Below are 20,655 nucleotides of genomic sequence, written 5' to 3'. Positions count from 1 at the left end.
TGTTGTAACATTCTTAATAACAATAATTTTTCTTGAGCAAATCAGCACATTAAAATGATTTCTGAAGGATCACGTGATGCTGAAGAATTGAGTTATGGCTTTGCCATCACAGGAATAAATTACAGTGTAAAATATGTGTTGAAATACATGGATATAACATTTAAATTCCATGCATTTTTCATACATGGAATATTTTCTGCACTTTATAGACATTTTTAACTCCCAAACAGTGTACGGGAGTAACTAGTTAAATGCAAAGGAATTACATAATTTAATTGCAAAATAAATGTAACACACAGACATTTAATTTATTTATTTTCCAAATTGCATAGACTGCTCAAAAATAAGATAGGAATGTTTCAGAGTTCAGGATACGCTCATTCGATAACTGTTTTATTTCCTATTTGGGTTTATGCATATGCAGTTTTTTTTTTTTTTTTAAGGTTAACTGTTCCCCCCCCCCCAAGGTATTTCTGCCGTGTTTTCTGTTGTAGCTATGCAAAGGTTTGATTTCAAAAACGTATCATAACTATTGAACTATTTCTAATGATTTTAAGTCTGTATTTAACCTCAGAATGATCTCAAAGAGGCGGCGTGAAAGTCTGATTTTGTGGTGCTGTGCTATTAAATTAACTGAATATAATCTTAATTTAAGTGGAGAAGGATTTTGAAAGTCTGACAGTAATCAGTGTCGTGTACTACTGTAAGGTTAACCCTGCCTGCTTTAAATGTTTTCAAATGATTAACAGCTGAAACCATTCATTAGAAATTTAGCTAAGTAATTAAGTTATTAAAATATTTACTACTTATTACATTTTAAATGGGGGTACTTGCAATCTGTAACCGATTACATTTCCAAAGTAACCTTCCAAACACTGCCCCCCAAATCCGATGAACAATATGGAATTGTTTGTGATAAAAACTAATAGACACTCTTTTAATCAGACAACCATTAACTGAAAATTAAAAGTTATTTCTCTCTCTTTTGAGACTGCAAAGGACCTAAAGTTATATAATTACCCATCCCAGATATTTACAGGACTCACCTCTGTCCAGCAGTTGTGAAATGGATCGTAGGCTTCAACACTGCTCAATCTCTGGGTTCCATCAAAAACCACCCAAACATAGACTTTTCCTCCAGCTACGGCCATCTTGTGTCTCCAGCGGCCTGTGTTGAGATACTCTATCTGGATCCATTTGTTAGTGATGCATTATACTTCCACACCTCCTGCAGTGTTTCCTTGCCACCTGTTTAAGTGTAAATCGGCTTTACAAATTTTCTTCTTTGATCTTACACATCAGTGTCCATACAAATAAACATACTACATAGGCAGTGCACTTTACAGTTATATCTTATACTTTTTTTTTGTAATTTTATTGTTGGAATCTCTTCCAAATTTTTTTTTTTTTCTCCAGACAAGGTAATTTTTTTTTTTCAAATACAGATCTTGAAAACACAATTTTAAAACCGATAGCAATCTAGCCAGTCAAGCTTTGAGATGAACAGACAATTAACTATTCCATGCACATACTCCATACACTACACAACACTATGTAATACAGATTGAAGAAACAACAGCAAGATCTGCTTATTTGCTCAAAATAACCTCACTTTCCTAAGAAAATAGATGCGTTTTTGTACAACAAACACATGTGCACACCATGATAAAGCAGTCATTACATAGACACTCAAATATTTATAGGAAGACACTTGCTCAATCTGTATATTATGTATGGTCACTTGTTTTGATACCTATTCTGAGAGAGCAAAAATAATTTCCTTTGTCTTGTTTTCATTTATAATAAGTGCATTCCTCAGTGTGATGTATCTCAGTGTGATGTACTGATGCTCACCCGATATGTAGACTTCGTTTCTGAAGGTGACACACGCAAACTCCACCCACTTCTTATTTTCATTCTCAGATTCCATCTCTGTGTTCGGTAGTTTTGCCACCTCTAAGCGGCTCCTGCGTAGTGGGTCCAGACAGGTCACCTCAGATACAAATTTCTCATCATTTGTGCATCCTCCAATAATCATAAAACCTCAGACTGGAACTGCTGCACCCTTGGTTTGGTCCGCTCCGATATCACCTAGAAACCAAGAGGATTTAAAGGGGTAGTTCACCCAAAATGAAAATTCCAAGCGTTGTTCCAAACATGTATAATTTCTTTGTTCTGTTGAAGACAATATTTTGAAGAATGTTTGTAACCAAACAGTTGGCGCTAACCACTGAAAATTTAAAATTAAGAAAACATTATATGGAAGTCAGTGGCTACCTTCAACTGTCTGGTCACCAACATCTCACAATTCAGATTTGAGAGAAATTCAGAGAAATTAACTCAGAATTGTGAGAAACTCATGATTGTTAGAAAAGTCGCAATCACCTTTTAATTTAACTGCATAGTTTGTGCCCTGTTATTATTATAATATAATAGAATTATAATAATAGAATTATTACATATATTTGCAATATTTGAAGTAAGAAGGTTTTTCTGTATAATTTACAGAATTCACTATAGTGGCAAAGTAATGAACATTATGATTTAATACCCTTCCTCTAAAATTAAAGCCTGCCATGTCTTTATGACTCAAAGTCATAATTCCCAAGTTTGGATTTCACTTCCTGTATTTGAATCTTGTGACCACTTCTACATGGAATCAAGCATTTAGAAAGGTCACATTTGTAAAACTGACCTCTTTTCCTGAGAGGTGATAAAGCCGGGCCTCCTGCAGCAGTGGGAACACCTCGGCACACTGGCGGATCAGAGGCTCGCCTTCCACCCTTTCTACAAAGTACCATGGTCCAACAAGGGCAGCCTTACATGTGCGAGGACACGGGGCAGCTGAGCTATTCTTTCATCCTGTTGGGCCCTCACCCAACGTGTAACCACATCAAACACCTGCTCCTCTGCGGTCACCCCCAGGTCATCATGCTGCAGCAGACTGACCAACACATCTGCTGGAAGATCCAGGATCTCATCATGGTCCGCAACTTGAGAGAAGTTTTGGACAATGTAGGTGTAGACTTGGGCTTTCAAAGACTCCAACGAGTGCACATCAGCTAGGAGCAGGATTCCCACACAGTTGTCTGGATGTAGGACGTCTGCTAAGTAACTGATACAGGCGTCCACAATGTGCGGAAACTGCAAACAAAAATGAGATTTGAGGTCATTACAGAGCATCAAATTATTGTTTCACATTTAGACATTTAGGGACACTATCATTACACACATTTTGAGTCAGTAAGATTTCTGTTTTTAAAGAAATTAATACTTTCATTCAGCAAGAATGCATTAAATTGAACAAAAGTGACGTAAAAGTGATCAAAAGTGAGTTCAGACTTCGCAATCCTGAAAAATGGAGTTGGTTATTATTAAGCAGCATAACTGTTTTTAACATTGATAATAATAAGAAAATGTTTTTGAGCACCAAATCAGCATATTAAAATAGTTTCTGAAGGATTATGCGACACTGGAGCAATGACTGCTTAAAATTCATCTTCCAATCTCAGGAATAAATGAAACTTTTTTTTTTACTGTATTTTGAGGAAATAAATCAGCTTTGGTGAGCATAAGATACTGCCGCTTGAAAACTTTTAATAAAAAACTTTTAAGCAGTAGTGGTCTTAAACAGTATATGTAAAGCACTTTGTAAAAACAGTTTTGAAAGGTGCTGTACAGATAAAACATTACTTATTGTGCCAATCTCATAATCCTAATGGTCTGAACTAGCCTGAAATCAGATTTGGCCTTGGCAGAAATGCATTATTTTACTTAAGAGTTTATGATTTTATATGTAAGCTACATCAACTATATTTAGCAATCAAATATCTCCACCCAGCTACAGTACCCAAACACAGATGTGACTACTAAAACTGACCGTAATGGAAAATCTAATATACAGTTTCACTTCCATGTTATGTTTGGTACTTCTGAGGTGGTTTGGATGCCTTCACCTCCAAGTAAAAAAAACAAAAACATAAAATACCACAAATGTGGTACTGGGGAAGTAAAAAGTCATTTGTACCTTGCAAAAACATACTGGTAGACATTTAAATGGCCATGCTTGACAGAAACCGTTACATATAGGCTAATCCACCATAAAAATAGTTTGATAAAAAGCTGTCATAGTACAAACCTGAAATAGGCTGGCTGCCTCAAGCATTCTCTGAACATTGTCCTTGGTTATGATGACTTTGCTGGTGTAAGTGTATTCTAACAGGATTCTCATGGTGTCAGCATCAATGCCTTTAATATTTATGTTTTCTTCGTGTTTTTCTCTTAAATCATTACAAAACATTGCTCTGTAAAACACACATTTATGAAAATTCTATGTTTGCAGACTTAAAATATACATTTAAAGAAGAAACACTGCTCTCTTAAAATTTATATTTAAAAAAAAAATTAATGTTACATGAAACAAGCAAACTCGTTTCTCTGTATATCACATCAAATGATCTGGATGCCCTACTGGCTAACCTGAAATAATGACTGGCTGCAGCGAGGACCACTCGATGGCACTGGAAGCTCTGACCCTGAACGATGAGGGTGACGTCAATCAAGCTGTCTTCCAGCCGGAGACTTTGCAGCCCATCCTGCAAATAACCAGCAAACACGGAGTCTTCAAACACAACCTGACCATCATGTCGGTTCTCCTGCATCAAGCTCTCCAGCACGCTCAGACCACCTGCTGAAGCATCACTCTTGGCAGATGAAGGGCACTCTGAGTTATTCTCTAAAGTGTCAGCCATGATCTGGAGTCCCAAAAGGTTACCGATTTCACCTCTGAATGAAGTTTAACACCATGTGATGTCTAGATACTGACGAAACACTAGAGCCAAAAAACTGAACTGTGCTGTCCTAACATTTAAGCTTCCTGTTTTCATAACTGACTACAAAGAGGAAGTGCTGACGCCTCTAAAATTCTTCTCCGCAACTTCTCAAGTCGTCTTGATTCTGCCTGTTTCTCTGGGCTATCTGAACACTTGTGCATTTAAGGCAACGGTTCAAGGGGAAATGTATCATTTGCATCTAATGCATCATACATCACAGTTCCTTAAAAAGAAAGAAACAAATGTCTTAATTAAACCTTCTGAAAAAAAAAAAAAATCTTAAAAGATAAAGAATGAAAGGACATCCTTTCTTGTACAGAGATTATAAAACACTAAAGTCTGACCAAATATGATTCACAGAAGTATTAACATGAATTTAATTTAGATTTCATCAAGTACTGTAATCAGTGTAACAACTATATATTTTAAGAGTCACGACAGAATGATGCAAGCTCTAGAAATGTACCAGTCGATATCACAGGTTCAATCATCTTGACTGCAAGTCTGTTTTAATAATAATTTACAAAGGATAGATTTTATGATGGTTTCGTCATTAAAAACTTTGTATCTCATGGGAAACGAGCAGAAAAAAGACAGGAAGTGTATTTACTCAGTTGGAACGTCTGAAAATGTTTCTCATTGAAATGTGTTAAAAACCAGTTAGATTTAACATACAAAAAGAATATAGCAAATTATTCCAATTATTCTATGACAACCCTCTGGAGATGCATTAAGGTCTGACATAAAATATAAAATACTGTATACATGCACATAAATACAAAACTTGTAAAAATGTCCTGATTCCTGTCCCCCCACCCCCATTTCTGCACGCTAATCAAAATACATAATATACAAAACGATTTAATAAACTTTAGGTTTTGCAATAAAAATTTAAAAACAGAAATGGTTCACTGAATTTTTTTATACAGCAAAATTGTTCCATTTTGTTGAGACAAGTGAAGGCAAATAGGTAGTAGGCACAGGTGACAGGTCATTAAGAAAGAATGGGACAGTTTAAGTATTAGAATACTTCTCTTGATGGTAAAAAAGGGAAAAAGTACTTTGTTAGGCCAGAGTTCAACAATACTCAAAATGAATTAAAATACAAGAGAAATTTGAAATGTTCAGGTACACACTGACCAATGCAATGGTGTCTGAACAGTTTACATTAAACAAATACAATGAGAAACATCAGTAGAAAACAAGAGAGGTCTACAGTCATTGGCTCCTCTGGTTTTGTAGCCCCTTAAGGCACATTAAAAGAGAGTTTGGTGTGAGGAGGCAAGACATGGTGATTGTGCAAGTTAGTCGCCCGGGTGGAGATGAAAAGGGTCCTCGGGGCTGAATAGCAAAGGTCCTTCACGGACTAGAAGGGGGACTCTGCTGGAGTGATAGAGATTTTCACAGGAATCGGTTGCGAGAAGGAATTTGGGCATTGGCTAACGGTTACTCTTCATTGCCTCCTTGGAAGCAAGTATAAGAGGAGTGAGGCTGGAGAGAGGCTTCGCCAGCTTGAGGAAAGGATGCTGCAAGAGACAGAAGGACATTAGCACATTTTCCAGAAAATCGCCTAATCATCAATAGCTCCACAGTCTATTCCAGGGGTTCCCAAACCCTTTTTGTCAGCCAAACCCCTTAGATTTATTTATGTAATTGAAGTACCCCGAGAAAGTAATTTCATATTAAAATCATTTAAAAACATATCCACATAATCACGGTTCTCTGATGATGGTTCATTTCAATGCATTTTAATAATGAATTAAAAATGAATTCGTTTTAACTATAAAAATTGAGGCAGAAATATATTTCGATTTTAAATTACAACTGTATTTCAATGTAAAAAAAAAAAAAAAACTAATATTTGATCATTATAAAAATATTTGATTTTACACCACAAGTTTCAACTACTACTACTACTACTATGTTTGTTTCTGAAATTCTTCACTTTCAAATGAATACTGGTGAAATGCTGTAAACTTTGTGAACTCAAAGAAAACACTGCGCACTCCCAAATGCACTCATCCAAATATTGATTATCTTTTTATTTTGATTCATTTTGCAGCCCAATTTCTATCCATTTTAAATTTACATTCAATTGGATTAATTCTTAGCTTATCATCACATGTATTCAAACAGACGTATAAACTGACAAAAATCATATGTCGAGACATTTTGGAATTTAGTGTTGCTCCTTACCTGCAAGAGTTCTTTTCCTCCGCCTCTCTTCTCCACATCCATCTCGAGGCAGCGGTTTAGGAAGTCTCTAAAAATGGGTGACAGTTTCTCCGGGTTCTGCAGCTCTGGGGTGCCATTAGTAGCGATGAGGTACAGCGCCTGGAGATGATCATTAAGCATTAATGTCATAAATCTTTTCTTTAAAAGTTAAACAGATCACTTGAGCTACCGTCATTAATAACAAAAAGATTTCCTAAATGAATCCGTGACAAAGTACTAAAAGTATCAGACAAGAAAGGCTCACCCTCAGAGGGTTTTCATTGAGATAAGGAGGTTCGCCTTCTACCATCTCAATGGCCATGATACCCAAGGACCAAATGTCCACTTTGGGCCCATATGCTTTCCGTGTGACCACCTCAGGGGCCATCCAGTAGGGTGTTCCTACCATGGTGCTTCTCTTACTTTGCTCAGGCGTGATTTGAGCACAGAACCCAAAATCAGCTGAAAAGAGGAGAGCAAACTATTAAAACAAACTGTTCTGACATAATGAAGCCAGGTCTTGGCAGTGAGATTGTGGACTCACTTAGTTTGACAGATCCATCCATTCCTAATAGAACATTGTCACTTTTGATGTCTCGATGAATGACCTGGTTTGAATGCAGGAATTCTAGAGCTTGTAAACACTGTGGAGGAAGCAGACCACAATGTTCAGTTGGTGATGGGAAAAAACGGTTCAGGGCTCACAACTATGCCAGAAATACTGTACCTCTCTGCAGACAGCAGCGATTTGTGCTTCATCCATGCAGGTTTCTGTAACCACATCCGTCAGAGAGCCTCCAGCAAGGTACTCCATTACCACAAAGAGCTCATCTCCTACCAAGAAGCTGCACACACACACACACACAAAACAGAAGGTAGATGTTACAGTAGATGGCTGGAAACATATTATGGGACATAATGCACAAAATAACAGCACTTCAGCCATGTTTAAATAGCTTTAAGGAATGTAACTACCTGTCTAAGAAGTTGACAATGTTTGGGTTCTTCATCTCCTTCATCACCAGGATCTCATTGATGATAAGCTCCTTCTTGGGCTGCTTCTGTAGGTTAATCTGCTTGATGGCAACCTATGGAAACACATCACTGGCAGTTAGCTTGGCCTGTGTCAAAAAACTGAGAAAAGCCAAAAAGAAACTCAAACAAAGAAATTATGGTGGTCCATTTAATGTTAATGTAGTATGATTTATTATATTAAATACACTACCATTAAGAAATTTGGTGGCTGTATAAGAAAAAAAGTCTCTAATGCTCACCGAGGCTGAATTTATTTAATCAAAAATACAATAATAACAGTAATATTATGAAATATTATTACAATTTAAAATTTAGTTTTAATATATTTTAAAATGTCACATGACACTTCACACACTATTCTAATTTGCTGATGTGTTTATTTCAAAACAACATATATTTGAAATAGCAACATTATGAATGTCTTTACTATCAATTTTTTATTTAATGCGTGAACAGAAGTGTACATTAAGCAATTGTCCTCAACCGGAACTCGCAAAATCGCTAGCCCAACGTTCCGGGGCTATTGTGTTTTTTTTATCTTGAATAGCAATATAAAACTCCTAACTTGATTCGAGTTGTTCACTCGATTGTAAGGGTGAAATGGATTGTGGTTGATTGTTTGCACTTTTTCCAAGTCTTGCCAATTTAAACATACAAGCGTTTCAAAACATTTGCGTGCACTCAGAGCTAGCACGGTGGTTTCTGCTTGGTTTCAAAGCGCACACAGAGATCCACATTTCAGACAATGCCCGTACACAGAATTGTATACATATCCTTGCTTCTGAATGAACACATACACACAAAATGATCACAAAATAATTGTCTCTGCAAGTATTCTAGTAAACACAAGAATACTTGTTAAAGATGAGATGGCAGAAAGCGCATCATGTTTGTTTTCTTTATTTTATAAAAGCACAACGTTTTGTTGATATTGTGAGCGCACACAAATAAAAGTAGACCCTTTGCAGTAACAAATTATTACCCTTACATTTATGAACAAAAATGACGGCGTATTTAAAATATCTAAGTTATCGTGCTGGCACCTCCATGTCTTGCAAAGGGTCTCTGCACAAACTATTAAATATAGCGGACATTTCTCTGGATCTAATGTTTAAACTTAGTTTTAAAACTTCAATTTATTTTTTATTTTTTAACATCTCAATTCCACAAAGAAAAATGCAGCATTTGACGTTTTATCTATAATATGTCTTTAATATAATTTGGTAATAAATAAATAAATATATAAATAAATTGTAAGAAAATGGTAGTGTATTATGTATCGTGAATTCTATTGCATCGTAAGTTCAGAAAATCGTTCCATCCCTATATGCTACTAGATTTTGCTGGTCATGCAGATTTGTCCACAGTAAGGTTCAACCTGTCTTTTTTATTCAGGCTTGTTAAATTCATTTTGGGTTACCTAAACCTGAAGAATCTCTGCCTGAAGAGCTACCAGGGATTTAGAAATTTTGCGTGCCCTTCTTCAACCCATATGTAAATTCAATTGTAGTTTTATTTAAGGACTTTTCTCTGGAATTTGACGGATTCAAATTTGAATAGAGAAAATTAAGAATTGAATAGAGAAAATACCTCTTGGCCAGTAGCAACGTCAATGGCTGTGTACACCGTACCAGACGCACTGTAAAGAGACAACATTCAATTGAAGCAACCTAAGATTACAGTTCAGTTTATAAATTCAGCTACTGGTTAACTGGTTCTGTGATACAGACGGACATATTGAAAAGTAAAACTTCCAAACCAGTTACAAATCATTGAATATATTTACCCTTGTCCAATTTTTTCATATCTTGTGTATTTTTTCTTGGGGTCTCCAATACTGACAATAGTTCCTGAGATCAATCACAACAACACGGTTAGAATTCTGTCATATAAAATCATGCTGCAGTGCATATAATAACATTATTGTTAAAGTGAGCATCTCTAATGTTTAGTAATCACCAAAGACATACTAAGTTTTTCCATAATCTCCTCATCTGTCATCTTGCCCTTGGCCTTGCCCTTCTGTTTATCTCCAGCTTTACATCCATCTGTCTCTGAAATGGCAGCAGGTGCCGGAATGGGATCGATGACAGAGCGAGTGTATACCTATCCAGACAACAAAGACACCAACAATAAGGCATTCCCTCAAGAACCATAAAGTATAAAGTAAAAAAAGTAATAATGCCTTTTTGATATGACAAATACGACAAGAAATGTTCCCTCACAGATATGGTATGTTGAGGACGTGGTGCTACAACAGGAGGTGGGGCTTCATCATCGTCATCATCATCATCCTTGACTGGTGATTGCTCAGAGCCTTTTTTTGCTGGTGGTGCATCTTTATCTGAAATCAAGAGAATGAACAGACATTAGAGGATAAATACAAATAGAGTTAGACCGGTGGTATGTTTGTGTGTTCATTTACCTGTAAAGCTGAGGTATTTCTGCCTGCTGTTGCCGGTGGAATCGTAGAATTTGAGCACATCCAGGACAGCCTGAGGGTTTTTCTTCTGCTCAGATTTCGTGATGTTGGAGGTCTGCAGCAGCCGAGCCCACTGCTCTGGCATGCCCTGAGAGACAAAAATGAGAAAGAGCTCAGCAAATTAAATCAGTGCACTATGACAGACAGGAGACAAATGGACATAGAATTCAATCTAGGCAATTTAATTGGCAATTCTTTCCAGCATTTGATGGATTAGGACAGATCGGGACAGCATGGGTAAACTGCAACAAAAGGAATTAGGTAAGTATGTCTCACTCACAGTGAACTCCCCCGTGACAGAATCGAAGCCCACATGTATGGTGTGCTCAAAGTCTGAAGGGCTTGAAATCTCTGGACGCTCCTTATCCTTGTCTTTTTTTCTTCCTTCAACAGAAAGAATGGTTGTGGTTACATGCTTCTGGTCACTGGCAAAATTACAGATTCCAGTGGATCATTTTACAATTAATGATCCCAAGTCTGAGATGAGCCTCTGTGTCCAAAATGTGATCAATTATAGAGTACCATAAGGTCAATTAAAGGAAAATGTTGAGTTCAATACAAGTTGAGCCTTATTGTCGTCGCCATTTGTGGCATTGATTATCATAGAAAATATTTAAGTCAATACTTAAATTAATCAATCACATAAAATACATTCAACAAATTAGCTGAGCCTGAATAACCTGGGTCTTCTGGTCTTACCTTTCTCTGCTGAGAATATGGATATGATCTTGTTGCGCGGCTTGTCCCTCTTCTCCTCTGGGACGGAGGGCAGGGGTTTAGAACTGGGGTTTGTTGACATACTGTCCTTGATGCCGATGCTAAAGTTGCTGCTCATTCTGACTGGGGGGGCAGGGGGTTTGTCCTCCAGCTCTCCGTTCTCAGACATGACAGGGAAACACACTCAGAGGGGTAATAGGGTTTCAGAGATCAACCTGAAGAGGGCAGCAGAGAAACACGCATCTTAGCTGATAAATGATTGGCTGCACTAAAAAGACAATTAGGATACAACAAATGAAGAGAATGACATATAACAGGCCATTTTGGCAGGAGACTTTAACAGGGAATATAAGATTCATCACTGGCAAAATAAAAGCTAAATATACAAACCAGCCAAGGTTGTTCTTTCATTAATGTGCTGCTTTAAATGCCCAGAAAACAATGTGACTATATCAGTAAAATCTCAGAGGAACAATTTCAGAATTGTATTGTACAGACCTTTTATGAGAGCTTTCACACTACCACAACAGCCACACCAAGAGTCTGCTAAGACAGTGCAAAGCTAAACTAACCCCTAGCCAACAGCTGCTACTGTGCTACAAAAGCAGCCAGTCAACAAGTTAGCAGCATGGACATAGAGAGACTGTCTCATGTTCTGCTTGCTGCCAACAGTGTCCACCCCTATGTGAAAGCAACTGAAACTTTTTGGAGTATGCACTGCCACTGCCATTCGTCTGTAACAGAGAGCTGTCAGTTAGCCTAGCATTGCTATCCTCTGAGAGTAGCAGCTCTAGCAGATCATCAATTCAACTGAAAGTGTTGAGGTTTTCAGGTCAGAATGCAAGTCTGCACAATAAAATGCCTTGCTAAGGATGGCTGGGTGACATAAGCACACCTAAACCTAGTGAGCTTTGCTACCCTTGCTGTCTAGTGGCTTACTTAACAAAATGTGTTTTGTTTGATTTGATTTGTTGCACTCTACATAGACAGCATGAACATATCTCCTAAAACATTTAAGAAACTCGACATAAAAATATAGGGCACAAGGAAAAATGTATACTTTTCAGTTCTTTTTTTCCCATTTTGGCCGAGATAGTTTTAAAGGGCCAAATGATTCTTCAATGTGTTATGAATGCACAGAGCGAACAGGTAAACATGTCAGCAGTGTGAACTGGACAAAATGATGACAGAATAACAACATCTAAGTTTAGCTGAAATAGTTTAGCAGAAATATTGAGAGGCAGAAGAAACTTGGTTCATTACCTGTTAACACAAGGCCCTCGACAGCATATTTAGTTCAGTTTCCGAAATGTTATTTAAAAGGCTAAAATCTATTTATTGATTGCTTGTTGGAAGTACATTTATAATGCTTTAACATTCTTTTATCTTTTTTTTTTATTTGATTTGGGAACAGATGTAAATTTAACAATGTGTCCTGAGTCTTTCTCCTTTTAAATTTCTACTAGTAAGGAAGAGATATTTATTAATAGAAATCTCCATCAGGTGCATATGACCTCAGATTGTACAAAGGTTTTTTTTTCCAACAGTCTGTCAAGTCTGGTTAGAAATCAGTGCCATCACACGCTGTGTGCATCCTCTCCGCCCCTGTCATCAACATGTCCAAATAAGGGAAAATCCTGTCTCACCTTAGTGAGGTTAATTCAGCAAATCATATGCAATTCAACCTCAACATGACCACAGTGTCTTCCTGTTTGACAGCTCAGTTCAACTGTGCATTGTATTCAATCAACAAAGGCCATAGGTACCTGCTTGATTACAACTGCACAGATTAAAAGAGTAAGGTTTAATAAATCTGAAAAAAAAAAACAACTAAAATGTAATGACTTCACGGAATCATAGATTACACACTTTCTAGTTTCTTCAGAATCAACAGTCGAGCTGAGCAAACTCAATGAAATAAAAATGACTAATTGTGATGCAGTATTAAAAGTTTAGTTGTATGGTACATTTCTCTACATGACTGAACTTCTATTGCATAGACCTAAATAAATCCTGAAGAAGTGTTTTCATCATGAAGGCATAAAAAGCATGTGTTACCTGAGCTTTAACAAAGATATTTCTGAAGAATTGAGACACAATCAACAAAAGACTAACTATTGCACAAGACTTGCATGATAACACTCGTGAGCCAGTTCCTGTTTCCCTATAGAGAAGAAACATTGGCAGAATAAAGATCAGTGCAGTTACTGAAATAACATTCTCAGAAGCTAGTCTGGTTAGAAATATAAATAAAACGTATATACTTATCACATGGAATCTAACAACAACAACAAAAAAAATAGTTGTATCTTTTATCAAGTAGTCAAAGGATAATATCGAATTGAATTCAATTAATTTATTTTGAAGCGCAGTTTAAACTGCTTTTTCCAGCCGCTTCGTCATCAGCTTGTTTAAAGGCGCATAGTCAACTCTAAAGAAATCAATGAAAAAGCATGCAATCAGATGCCAGTACCACCAGTAAGGCCATCTCACCCTGAAGAACCCTGATGGAAAGGTCCAATTGACGTCCCTGGCCCAGATCTGGCACACTCCTGGGACATTGAGGGTCTTTGCTATGGTGTGTCCACAGCCTCTTTCTCCCTGTGCTTCCACTGAAGAGAGCTGAGATAGAGGCGTGTTGAAGCAGGCATGCTTCATTCCACAGCAGGATGAAATGCTGCGAGTGCAGTCATGCCTTTGTGCTGCACACTGCTTTAGTGATATTACCAGGCTTGATATAAGGCCCTACAGCAGAGGAGACATTAGACTGGACATACCTTTACACATCACTGATTCTCTCGCTCTGAGGAACTAACACCGTTACACAACAATCACACTACTAGGAATGAATCAGAATTATGGGAGGTGCCTTATGAGCATGTTCACCCCCACAAAACTATCAAAAAAGGATGTGAAAAGAAAAATCTCTTGTTTGAAGCATGGCTTCATTCGGTATTGAAAAACACTACACAGACTGCAAGATCACTGCCGATTTCAGTAATAATTTTCAATTCTACCTTAAGGAATGTTATTTGGGATCCTCAAGTCTCAACTTGTTGCCCTGTAATGACGTTTTTGGAGAGGTGTGGCTCTCTCCAGCACACAGTGCTCTTTACAGGCTCAAACACACTTCTGCACGGTCCATTTTATGATTCCTTTCCCATTCAGAGCCAGTGTTTCAGGTTTCCACTTCAGAAACTATACTATAAGTCTAGCGCTATCATGAATCTTACGCCCCCAAGCTACTAATTCCACAACTTTTTCTGTGAAGCCATGCATAATGTGATCCAGGACTCAAAAAAATAAAAAAATTCAAAACATAATTTAGGAATCAAGTTAGCCAAATGTCTTATTTGTTGATAAATTACAGAATAATTTGATTAAGAGCAAGCGTTGTTCAGAAATGACTGAGATTAGTTTTAAAATGTTTCAAGAATCTTTTTCTGTTTATCAGACATCAAGGCCTGTGCTGAATTCACTGTTGCATGCAAGAACTACTGGCATGCACTCTGAAGATGTACTTAACCAATGAGTCACAGGACAAAATTGATGCATACAACGTTTTCCACAAATTCAAAGGTCTGTGCTCATTTCAGTTGTAATTTCCAGAGCCCTGCTGAAGACATATCCATCTATCAGTCATCCACTGTTCTTAAACTTTGCTGGTTATGCAAGGAGTTAAAAACTGGGTACCTCAAACCAGTGGCCTGCAGATTTTAACTCCAACTCAAACCCACGTGAGCAAGTTAATCAAGGTCTGCAGGATCACTAGAAATTCACAGGTAGGTGACTTTGATCAAGGTTTGAGTTAAACTCTGCAGGGCAGCAGCCCTTCAAGACCAGTTGTGAGGAACCCTGCTTTAGAAGATGATCTATTTTCAATATATATATAAAAAAAGTCTCAAAGAAATGCTCATACAGACCTAAATGAAAAAGTGCACAAAAAAGATGCACTATAAATCAAGTCAAGCATGCCATGATCTATGCTTGACAACAACTACTGGCTTTTCATTTTCCCCACTTCTGTGACAAGATACCATGTGACACCAAAGGTTTACTTTTACTTTTGATTTATGCATTTTCAGCAAACAGCAATACACTAATTCAAGACATGAATTCAAGACCAAAACAAGAGCATGTGACTAGTAAGACCAAAGTCATGGATTTGATTTCCAGGGAGCATGTGAACCGATAAAAAATGCAAACCCTGAATTCAACATAAGTTCCATTACATAAAAACATCTGCCAAATGCATAAATAATATCACAGAATATCCCACTTATTACAAATTACAGTATTTTCTACAATAAAATCATAAAGATACGCTTTTTCCATTTAAGTCATGCATAAAAAGTAAGTGGGACTTCAGCCAAAGGCTGAAAGCTGTCCTCTCAGTTTGTGTGTACAAACGGAGGAAGTGAGATGAAAATGCCAGAGAAAGCTCATGGGAAGCGGGACTGTGGACATTCCCATCTGCTACCCTGAGCCTCTTTAATATGAGCCGCGCCAGGCCTAAACTAACCAGAATATATTTGTTCTCCACACTTACAGACTGGCGGCTCAAAAGTAAACATAAGGTGCCACTGACTATGCATGCAATGTGGGTCCTTCTCAGTATAAATGCAAGAACATCAGTATTCACTACTCAGCATTCAACCGACAGACATGATGCACTGTATTATGTCCAGACCAGAGCCATAGATTTCATTGCTTTGTGAATTCTGTGCCTTGTTTTCTATCGCTTTCTCTCTCTCCCCACAGAACCAGTATCCCCACTTAGCTCAGTTGTGATTGGTGATGGGAAAGGAGTGAGATCATTTAAACTACAGCTACCCTCAGACCAGTAGTTGGTGGCAGTGGCTGAGGATTCGTACTGCCTGATTTTGTTTCGAGATTACATCATATAAGTTCGTTCTTCAATATTTTTTGAAGTATATAGGGGCTTTAGTTTGGCAATATGGTGTAACTTTCTCTCAATTGTGTTGAGACTGTGAAGCAGAGCTTCTGTCTTTTGTCTCACGATTACATCTATGACTGAGGCCGTAGTGTTAACTTCAGTTGCCCATAATAAATAGAGTTTTAATTCACGTCTTTTGTTTTGGGTTTAGTAGGAAGGTGGGTGCCATTTTATTTTTCATTACTTAATTCTCCTATTCATGTTAGTTTAAGGAGTTAGTTTAATCTGTTTAATTTTTATGTTTCTTTGTAGTTAGTTAGTTGTGTTATAGAAGCTAATTTTGTTATGTTTGGTATTTTGGCCTTGCCCGCTAGAGATACAATTTCCATCACCAAAATATTTCAAACATTTTTGGTAAAAAATTCCAACTATGTTACTTCTGACAGTTCTGATTACTATCTTCATGTTACCACTAGAGAGACAGGGAAGAAACAAAAAAAAAAATTCATCAGCAGAGTGCCACCACTTCCTATTACTCATATCCCCTCCATTTCTGATTGGTGGACGGATAACAGAAGCATTTCCTGATCCTACCAGCCACGACCACTACGGGTCACACACACTTGCACTTAATCTGACCAACTGGACCAAAACAAAGATATCGGAGCACGCCTCTTATACAGATGTGTGGTTGTGTAGAGGAACTGTTTACAGGAAGACAGACTAGGGGCCTTTTGTATTTGCAGTTTCTATATAAGGAAATACTGAGCAAGACTTCCTGAACTGAACCTAGCTGTCGTCCTCCTTCAGAGCTATTAGAGAATGAAGGCATGTGCTGTTCCAGACAAGCAGCAGCAAGCTTTCTAACCACACAATTCTTGCTTATTGTTAGAGAAATTAAAAATGTGTAATTTACTCACCCTCATGACTTCATTTCTTCTGTGGAACACAAAATGAGATGTTAGACAGAATTCTATGAGGGCTCAAGACTCAGTCACCATTTATTAACTGCATATTTTTCATACAATGATGGTGAAAGGTGACTTAAATTGCGATTTATGCCAAACATCTACTTTGTTTTCCATGAAGAAAAGAAACATAATCGTAACATGAAAAAACTTTCAAGCAGAACATGAAAGAAAGGCTTAAAAGATAGGACTTTGATTTACAGTTTGATTTTTTTTTACCCCTCACACAAGCCCCCTTAACAAACATTAATATAAATCAATTGTTGATGTAAAAATGTTAAAGCTTAATGGAAACTAAGGTTTAGTTCGCCTTGTTTTTGTCGACTATCTAACGTTACTCGTGTTAATTCATACTTTTTTGGAAGAAAAAAAAACAACCCAGAGTAACGTTTACTTTCTAATAGAAAAACAAACAAACAGCACTGCATTATTAATACAAAGTAATTATAAAATCTAAAGCTTGATGATAAATCATAAATACACACCATCCTTTTTGAATATCAAGTGGTCTGCGCACTGCTGGCCGAGCAGATGTCAAGATCAGACCAGTTTTGCTTTTTCAACTCACCAGAACTCACGCAAACCTTTTCAAAGTTTAAGCTCCGCCTTTTTCACCCACATAAACAGATTCTGTTGCAAGTATAATGCTACTATCTCCCTGGAGATTATGATTTGGGATGCCGTGCCGACGTACCTTTTTGTTTTTTGGCGTTAACTTCTTCTTGTTCCCGGGATCTGTCTGCTATGGCGGAGGGGAAGCGGAACTGTCGACCCAGCCCAGTGTTTGGACTTCACTAAACGTAGCTTTTTAGGTTGATCAGGTTTTTATTAACCTATTATTATAAAAATCTTAATTAAATATTATTAAAATGCGCGAAAAAAAAAAAACTAACTGTGATCAGAAGTTTCCTGCAACCTCAAACTGCTGTTTGCAAATGGGTTCCGTCCATGAGTCCTGACGGGCGTTGCATGACGGGAAATGTAGTCTCCATTTCTATTGGCACCGCGGTAGGTGGAGTACTCAAAGAACTACATTTCCCTATACTGATCGGATTCTAACTTTGTCAAATTATTTCATTATACGATTCACTGGTATGCCCACGTAACTGTTACAGTTAAGTCTTATGAGAGCGAAGGGTTTAGATTAACATAAAATTGTATAAAAAAAACACAAAAATATTTACATATTATATATAGTAAGATACAAGATCAAGCTATTTAGACAAGGCATAAAAGTCATCAACATAAATAAACTTTATTCTACAGCCAAAATGAATAGAGATCCAAGCCCTCTGCTGGCACCAACTGGAAAATTCATTTAATATTCTTCCCGGTTGTTACAATCATGATCGTCTACATAGCAAAGGCACTTTTATAAAAGGTTAATTGATTTCCACTTGAAAAGGTTGTAAAAACTGGAGATTTGATTCAGGATGCATTGTAGAAGTAGACTATTTTTTCCTCATATCTTGGGTGCATCGTGGGCAGTACCTACAAACAGAGAACACAAAAAATGTGATATTAAGTACATGGAATATGCAAATGAAATGAATACGAAGTAAAGGGATTTGGCTCACCATTTTCCCTTTGGTTTGGTTGTTAGGCCGACACAAGCAAAGTGAAACCATTCTACTGGACACTGTTAAAAGAGAAGAAACCTTTTTCATTCTTTTAAATATCAACTAGATTACTTTTCTCTATTTACAAAAATAAACGCCTATTCCAACTGGACTGGCAGTGTTGTAGATATTATAAAACATAAATTAAATCCATTAGTCTCTTTTATTATTTATTTTATCATCATGTAAAATAGTACTTGTTTCTGTGCGTGACAACCGTTTCCTCAAACAATGGCTTAAAAATAACATACATGTATATATACTTTTACTCACATCAGAATTGTCACATCCAATCATTTCTCCATATGATACTTGACTACACAAACAGTATGTGGGTTCATTAGGGTCCACAGGCATATCCAGGACATCTGATGGGTGCATTGCGAGCAGAGATTCACTTATGTTGGCACTAGTGTTTGAGAGACAAGACACACACACACAAAGTATCTGAATACAAAGGCTTAAAATAATATATACTGGCATCAATCAAATGTGTCCTTTTAATATGACAGTTACCCAGTTTTCTGCTTTTTCTGCTTGGGTGAGTCTTGATCTGATCCTTTCTTGTCTCTTCCAAGTGATCCCCTCTTGTCTTTTATATTCTTATCCTCTGAAACAACAAATGGGTCGGTTTAGTCTCACCCTATATTACATCACCGTATTAACTTTAATGATACGTACATGAATATATGTTCTGAACAATAAGACTAACTTCGCAACTGCTTCTCATCTGAGCTATCCATGCTTCCCATGTCCAGTTTCTCCTGCAGATCATTCTCAAAGCGTGCAAGATCAGCATCCAACCGCCGGATGTGTTTATCCACCTGGAAATGCCAGGAGACTTGTTTTTTTCTTGATGCATCAAATGACACACGCAAATAAATAAATAAAACCAAGGACTTTGCATCTCACCATTTCATAAATCTGCATTGCAAGCTGAATTTTGTCATCGCTGTACTCTTTGCATTTGCTGTAGGCATTCTCAATCTTCTTTAAATGCTGGGCACGCTCCTCGGATGCCAAATTTCTAACTTTTGCAACATACTCAGAAGCTAATTCACTTATCTCAGTTTTTTTCTCTGTGAACAACAATAAGAAAGTAATTGTTAATTAATCACAATTTAAAAGTTAAGTGGCCTCTAATACAAAGTGATACTGATCCAAGGATTCATACCTTCAGTTCTATTATCTAAATCCTCCATTAATGAGAAGTTTCTCTGCAACTCGCAGGGAAGTCCCTCGATGCCTGGAGTGAATGATTATAATAAAAGATCGTGTAAACTGTATTTAGGCCTACATGGCAGGGAAAAATAAGACGCATGCATGCTACAGGAAGTTAACTTTACACACTGACCTGCGGTGGTATAAGATACAAAACATTATTCAGGCACTCGGTCATGTAACGTTACAGTTCAGCATTTTATCGTAAAGTAAAACATTAGACGATTTTTGAAACAAAACGACTCCTAAACGCACAAGTGAGCTGCGAGAGGAATTCATCACATTTCATACAACTTGGCAGTTATTAAAATATGGCAACACGATTGTCAAAAATACCGTTTAAAATACTTACTGTCTAAATAATGCTCTAAATAAACTCCCTTCGCCATTCTTGTTAGTAGGCTACTTTGTTTTCGGCAGGCGTGTACGATGGTTTATTCAGCGCGCGCTGAAATTCTCTCTCTGAAGTCGCTTTGTAGGTTATTCGATTTTATATGAAAACGATCAACCAAACTACTATTAAGTAAACACACAAGACTATCCACTTGATTTATATATCATATATCGCAGCTTTACATCTTCATCTGTAGTACATCAAGTAAAAAGTTGCTCTTTATCGCCATCTACTGCAGTGGAGTTGCAGTTCACGACTTCGCTCTCTGTGAAAGAA

General features: G+C 37.2%; 2 protein-coding genes and 1 pseudogene across 2 annotated transcripts; all 3 read right to left on the bottom strand.

Moving 5' to 3' along the window:
* Positions 1–960: 960 nt before the first annotated feature.
* On the bottom strand, positions 961–5,183 carry LOC113119397 (kelch-like protein 6; annotated as a pseudogene).
* Positions 5,184–5,328: 145 nt separating this feature from the next.
* LOC113119348 (serine/threonine-protein kinase PAK 2-like) lies at positions 5,329–18,080 on the bottom strand. The gene is made up of 15 exons (XM_026288765.1): positions 17,840–18,080; positions 17,098–17,116; positions 11,263–11,495; positions 10,844–10,947; positions 10,507–10,651; positions 10,307–10,425; positions 10,052–10,187; positions 9,868–9,931; positions 9,672–9,720; positions 8,022–8,134; positions 7,774–7,891; positions 7,591–7,690; positions 7,312–7,508; positions 7,029–7,166; positions 5,329–6,358 (listed from the first exon to the last, which is right to left on the bottom strand). Exons 3-15 carry the CDS (start codon positions 11,447–11,449, stop codon positions 6,272–6,274), a joined length of 1,557 nt encoding a protein of 518 aa, XP_026144550.1. The 5' UTR covers positions 11,450–11,495; positions 17,098–17,116; positions 17,840–18,080; the 3' UTR covers positions 5,329–6,271.
* A 358-nt stretch (positions 18,081–18,438) lies between these two features.
* Positions 18,439–20,476, bottom strand: LOC113119494 (inhibitor of growth protein 5-like). The gene is made up of 8 exons (XM_026289028.1): positions 20,338–20,476; positions 19,939–20,010; positions 19,677–19,843; positions 19,477–19,588; positions 19,281–19,374; positions 19,038–19,173; positions 18,723–18,784; positions 18,439–18,636 (listed from the first exon to the last, which is right to left on the bottom strand). The coding sequence occupies exons 1-8, from the start codon at positions 20,372–20,374 to the stop codon at positions 18,597–18,599; spliced, it is 720 nt and encodes a 239-aa protein (XP_026144813.1). The 5' UTR covers positions 20,375–20,476; the 3' UTR covers positions 18,439–18,596.
* Positions 20,477–20,655: the final 179 nt, after the last annotated feature.

The sequence above is a fragment of the Carassius auratus genome, chromosome 2, assembly GCF_003368295.1.
Source record: "Carassius auratus strain Wakin chromosome 2, ASM336829v1, whole genome shotgun sequence".
In the NCBI taxonomy this organism is placed as follows: domain Eukaryota; kingdom Metazoa; phylum Chordata; class Actinopteri; order Cypriniformes; family Cyprinidae; genus Carassius; species Carassius auratus.
This window is presented reverse-complemented; position numbering and strand designations above follow the sequence as displayed.

Excerpts from the sequence above, each read along its gene's own strand:
- LOC113119348 (XM_026288765.1), bottom strand. The coding sequence starts at position 11,449 with ATGTCTGAGAACGGAGAGCTGGAGGACAAACCCCCTGCCCCCCCAGTC. Across the intron at positions 10,948-11,262 it reads CATATTCTCAGCAGAGAAAG|GAAGAAAAAAAGACAAGGAT; the intron begins GTAAGACCAGAA and ends TTTCTGTTGAAG. Across the intron at positions 8,135-9,671 it reads ACGTTGCTACTGGCCAAGAG|GTTGCCATCAAGCAGATTAA; the intron begins GTATTTTCTCTA and ends GTGTTTCCATAG.
- LOC113119494 (XM_026289028.1), bottom strand. The coding sequence starts at position 20,374 with ATGGCGAAGGGAGTTTATTTAGAGCATTATTTAGACA. Across the intron at positions 19,844-19,938 it reads TTTAGATAATAGAACTGAAG|AGAAAAAAACTGAGATAAGT; the intron begins GTATGAATCCTT and ends TGTTGTTCACAG. Across the intron at positions 19,174-19,280 it reads CAGAAAAAGCAGAAAACTGG|TGCCAACATAAGTGAATCTC; the intron begins GTAACTGTCATA and ends CTCAAACACTAG.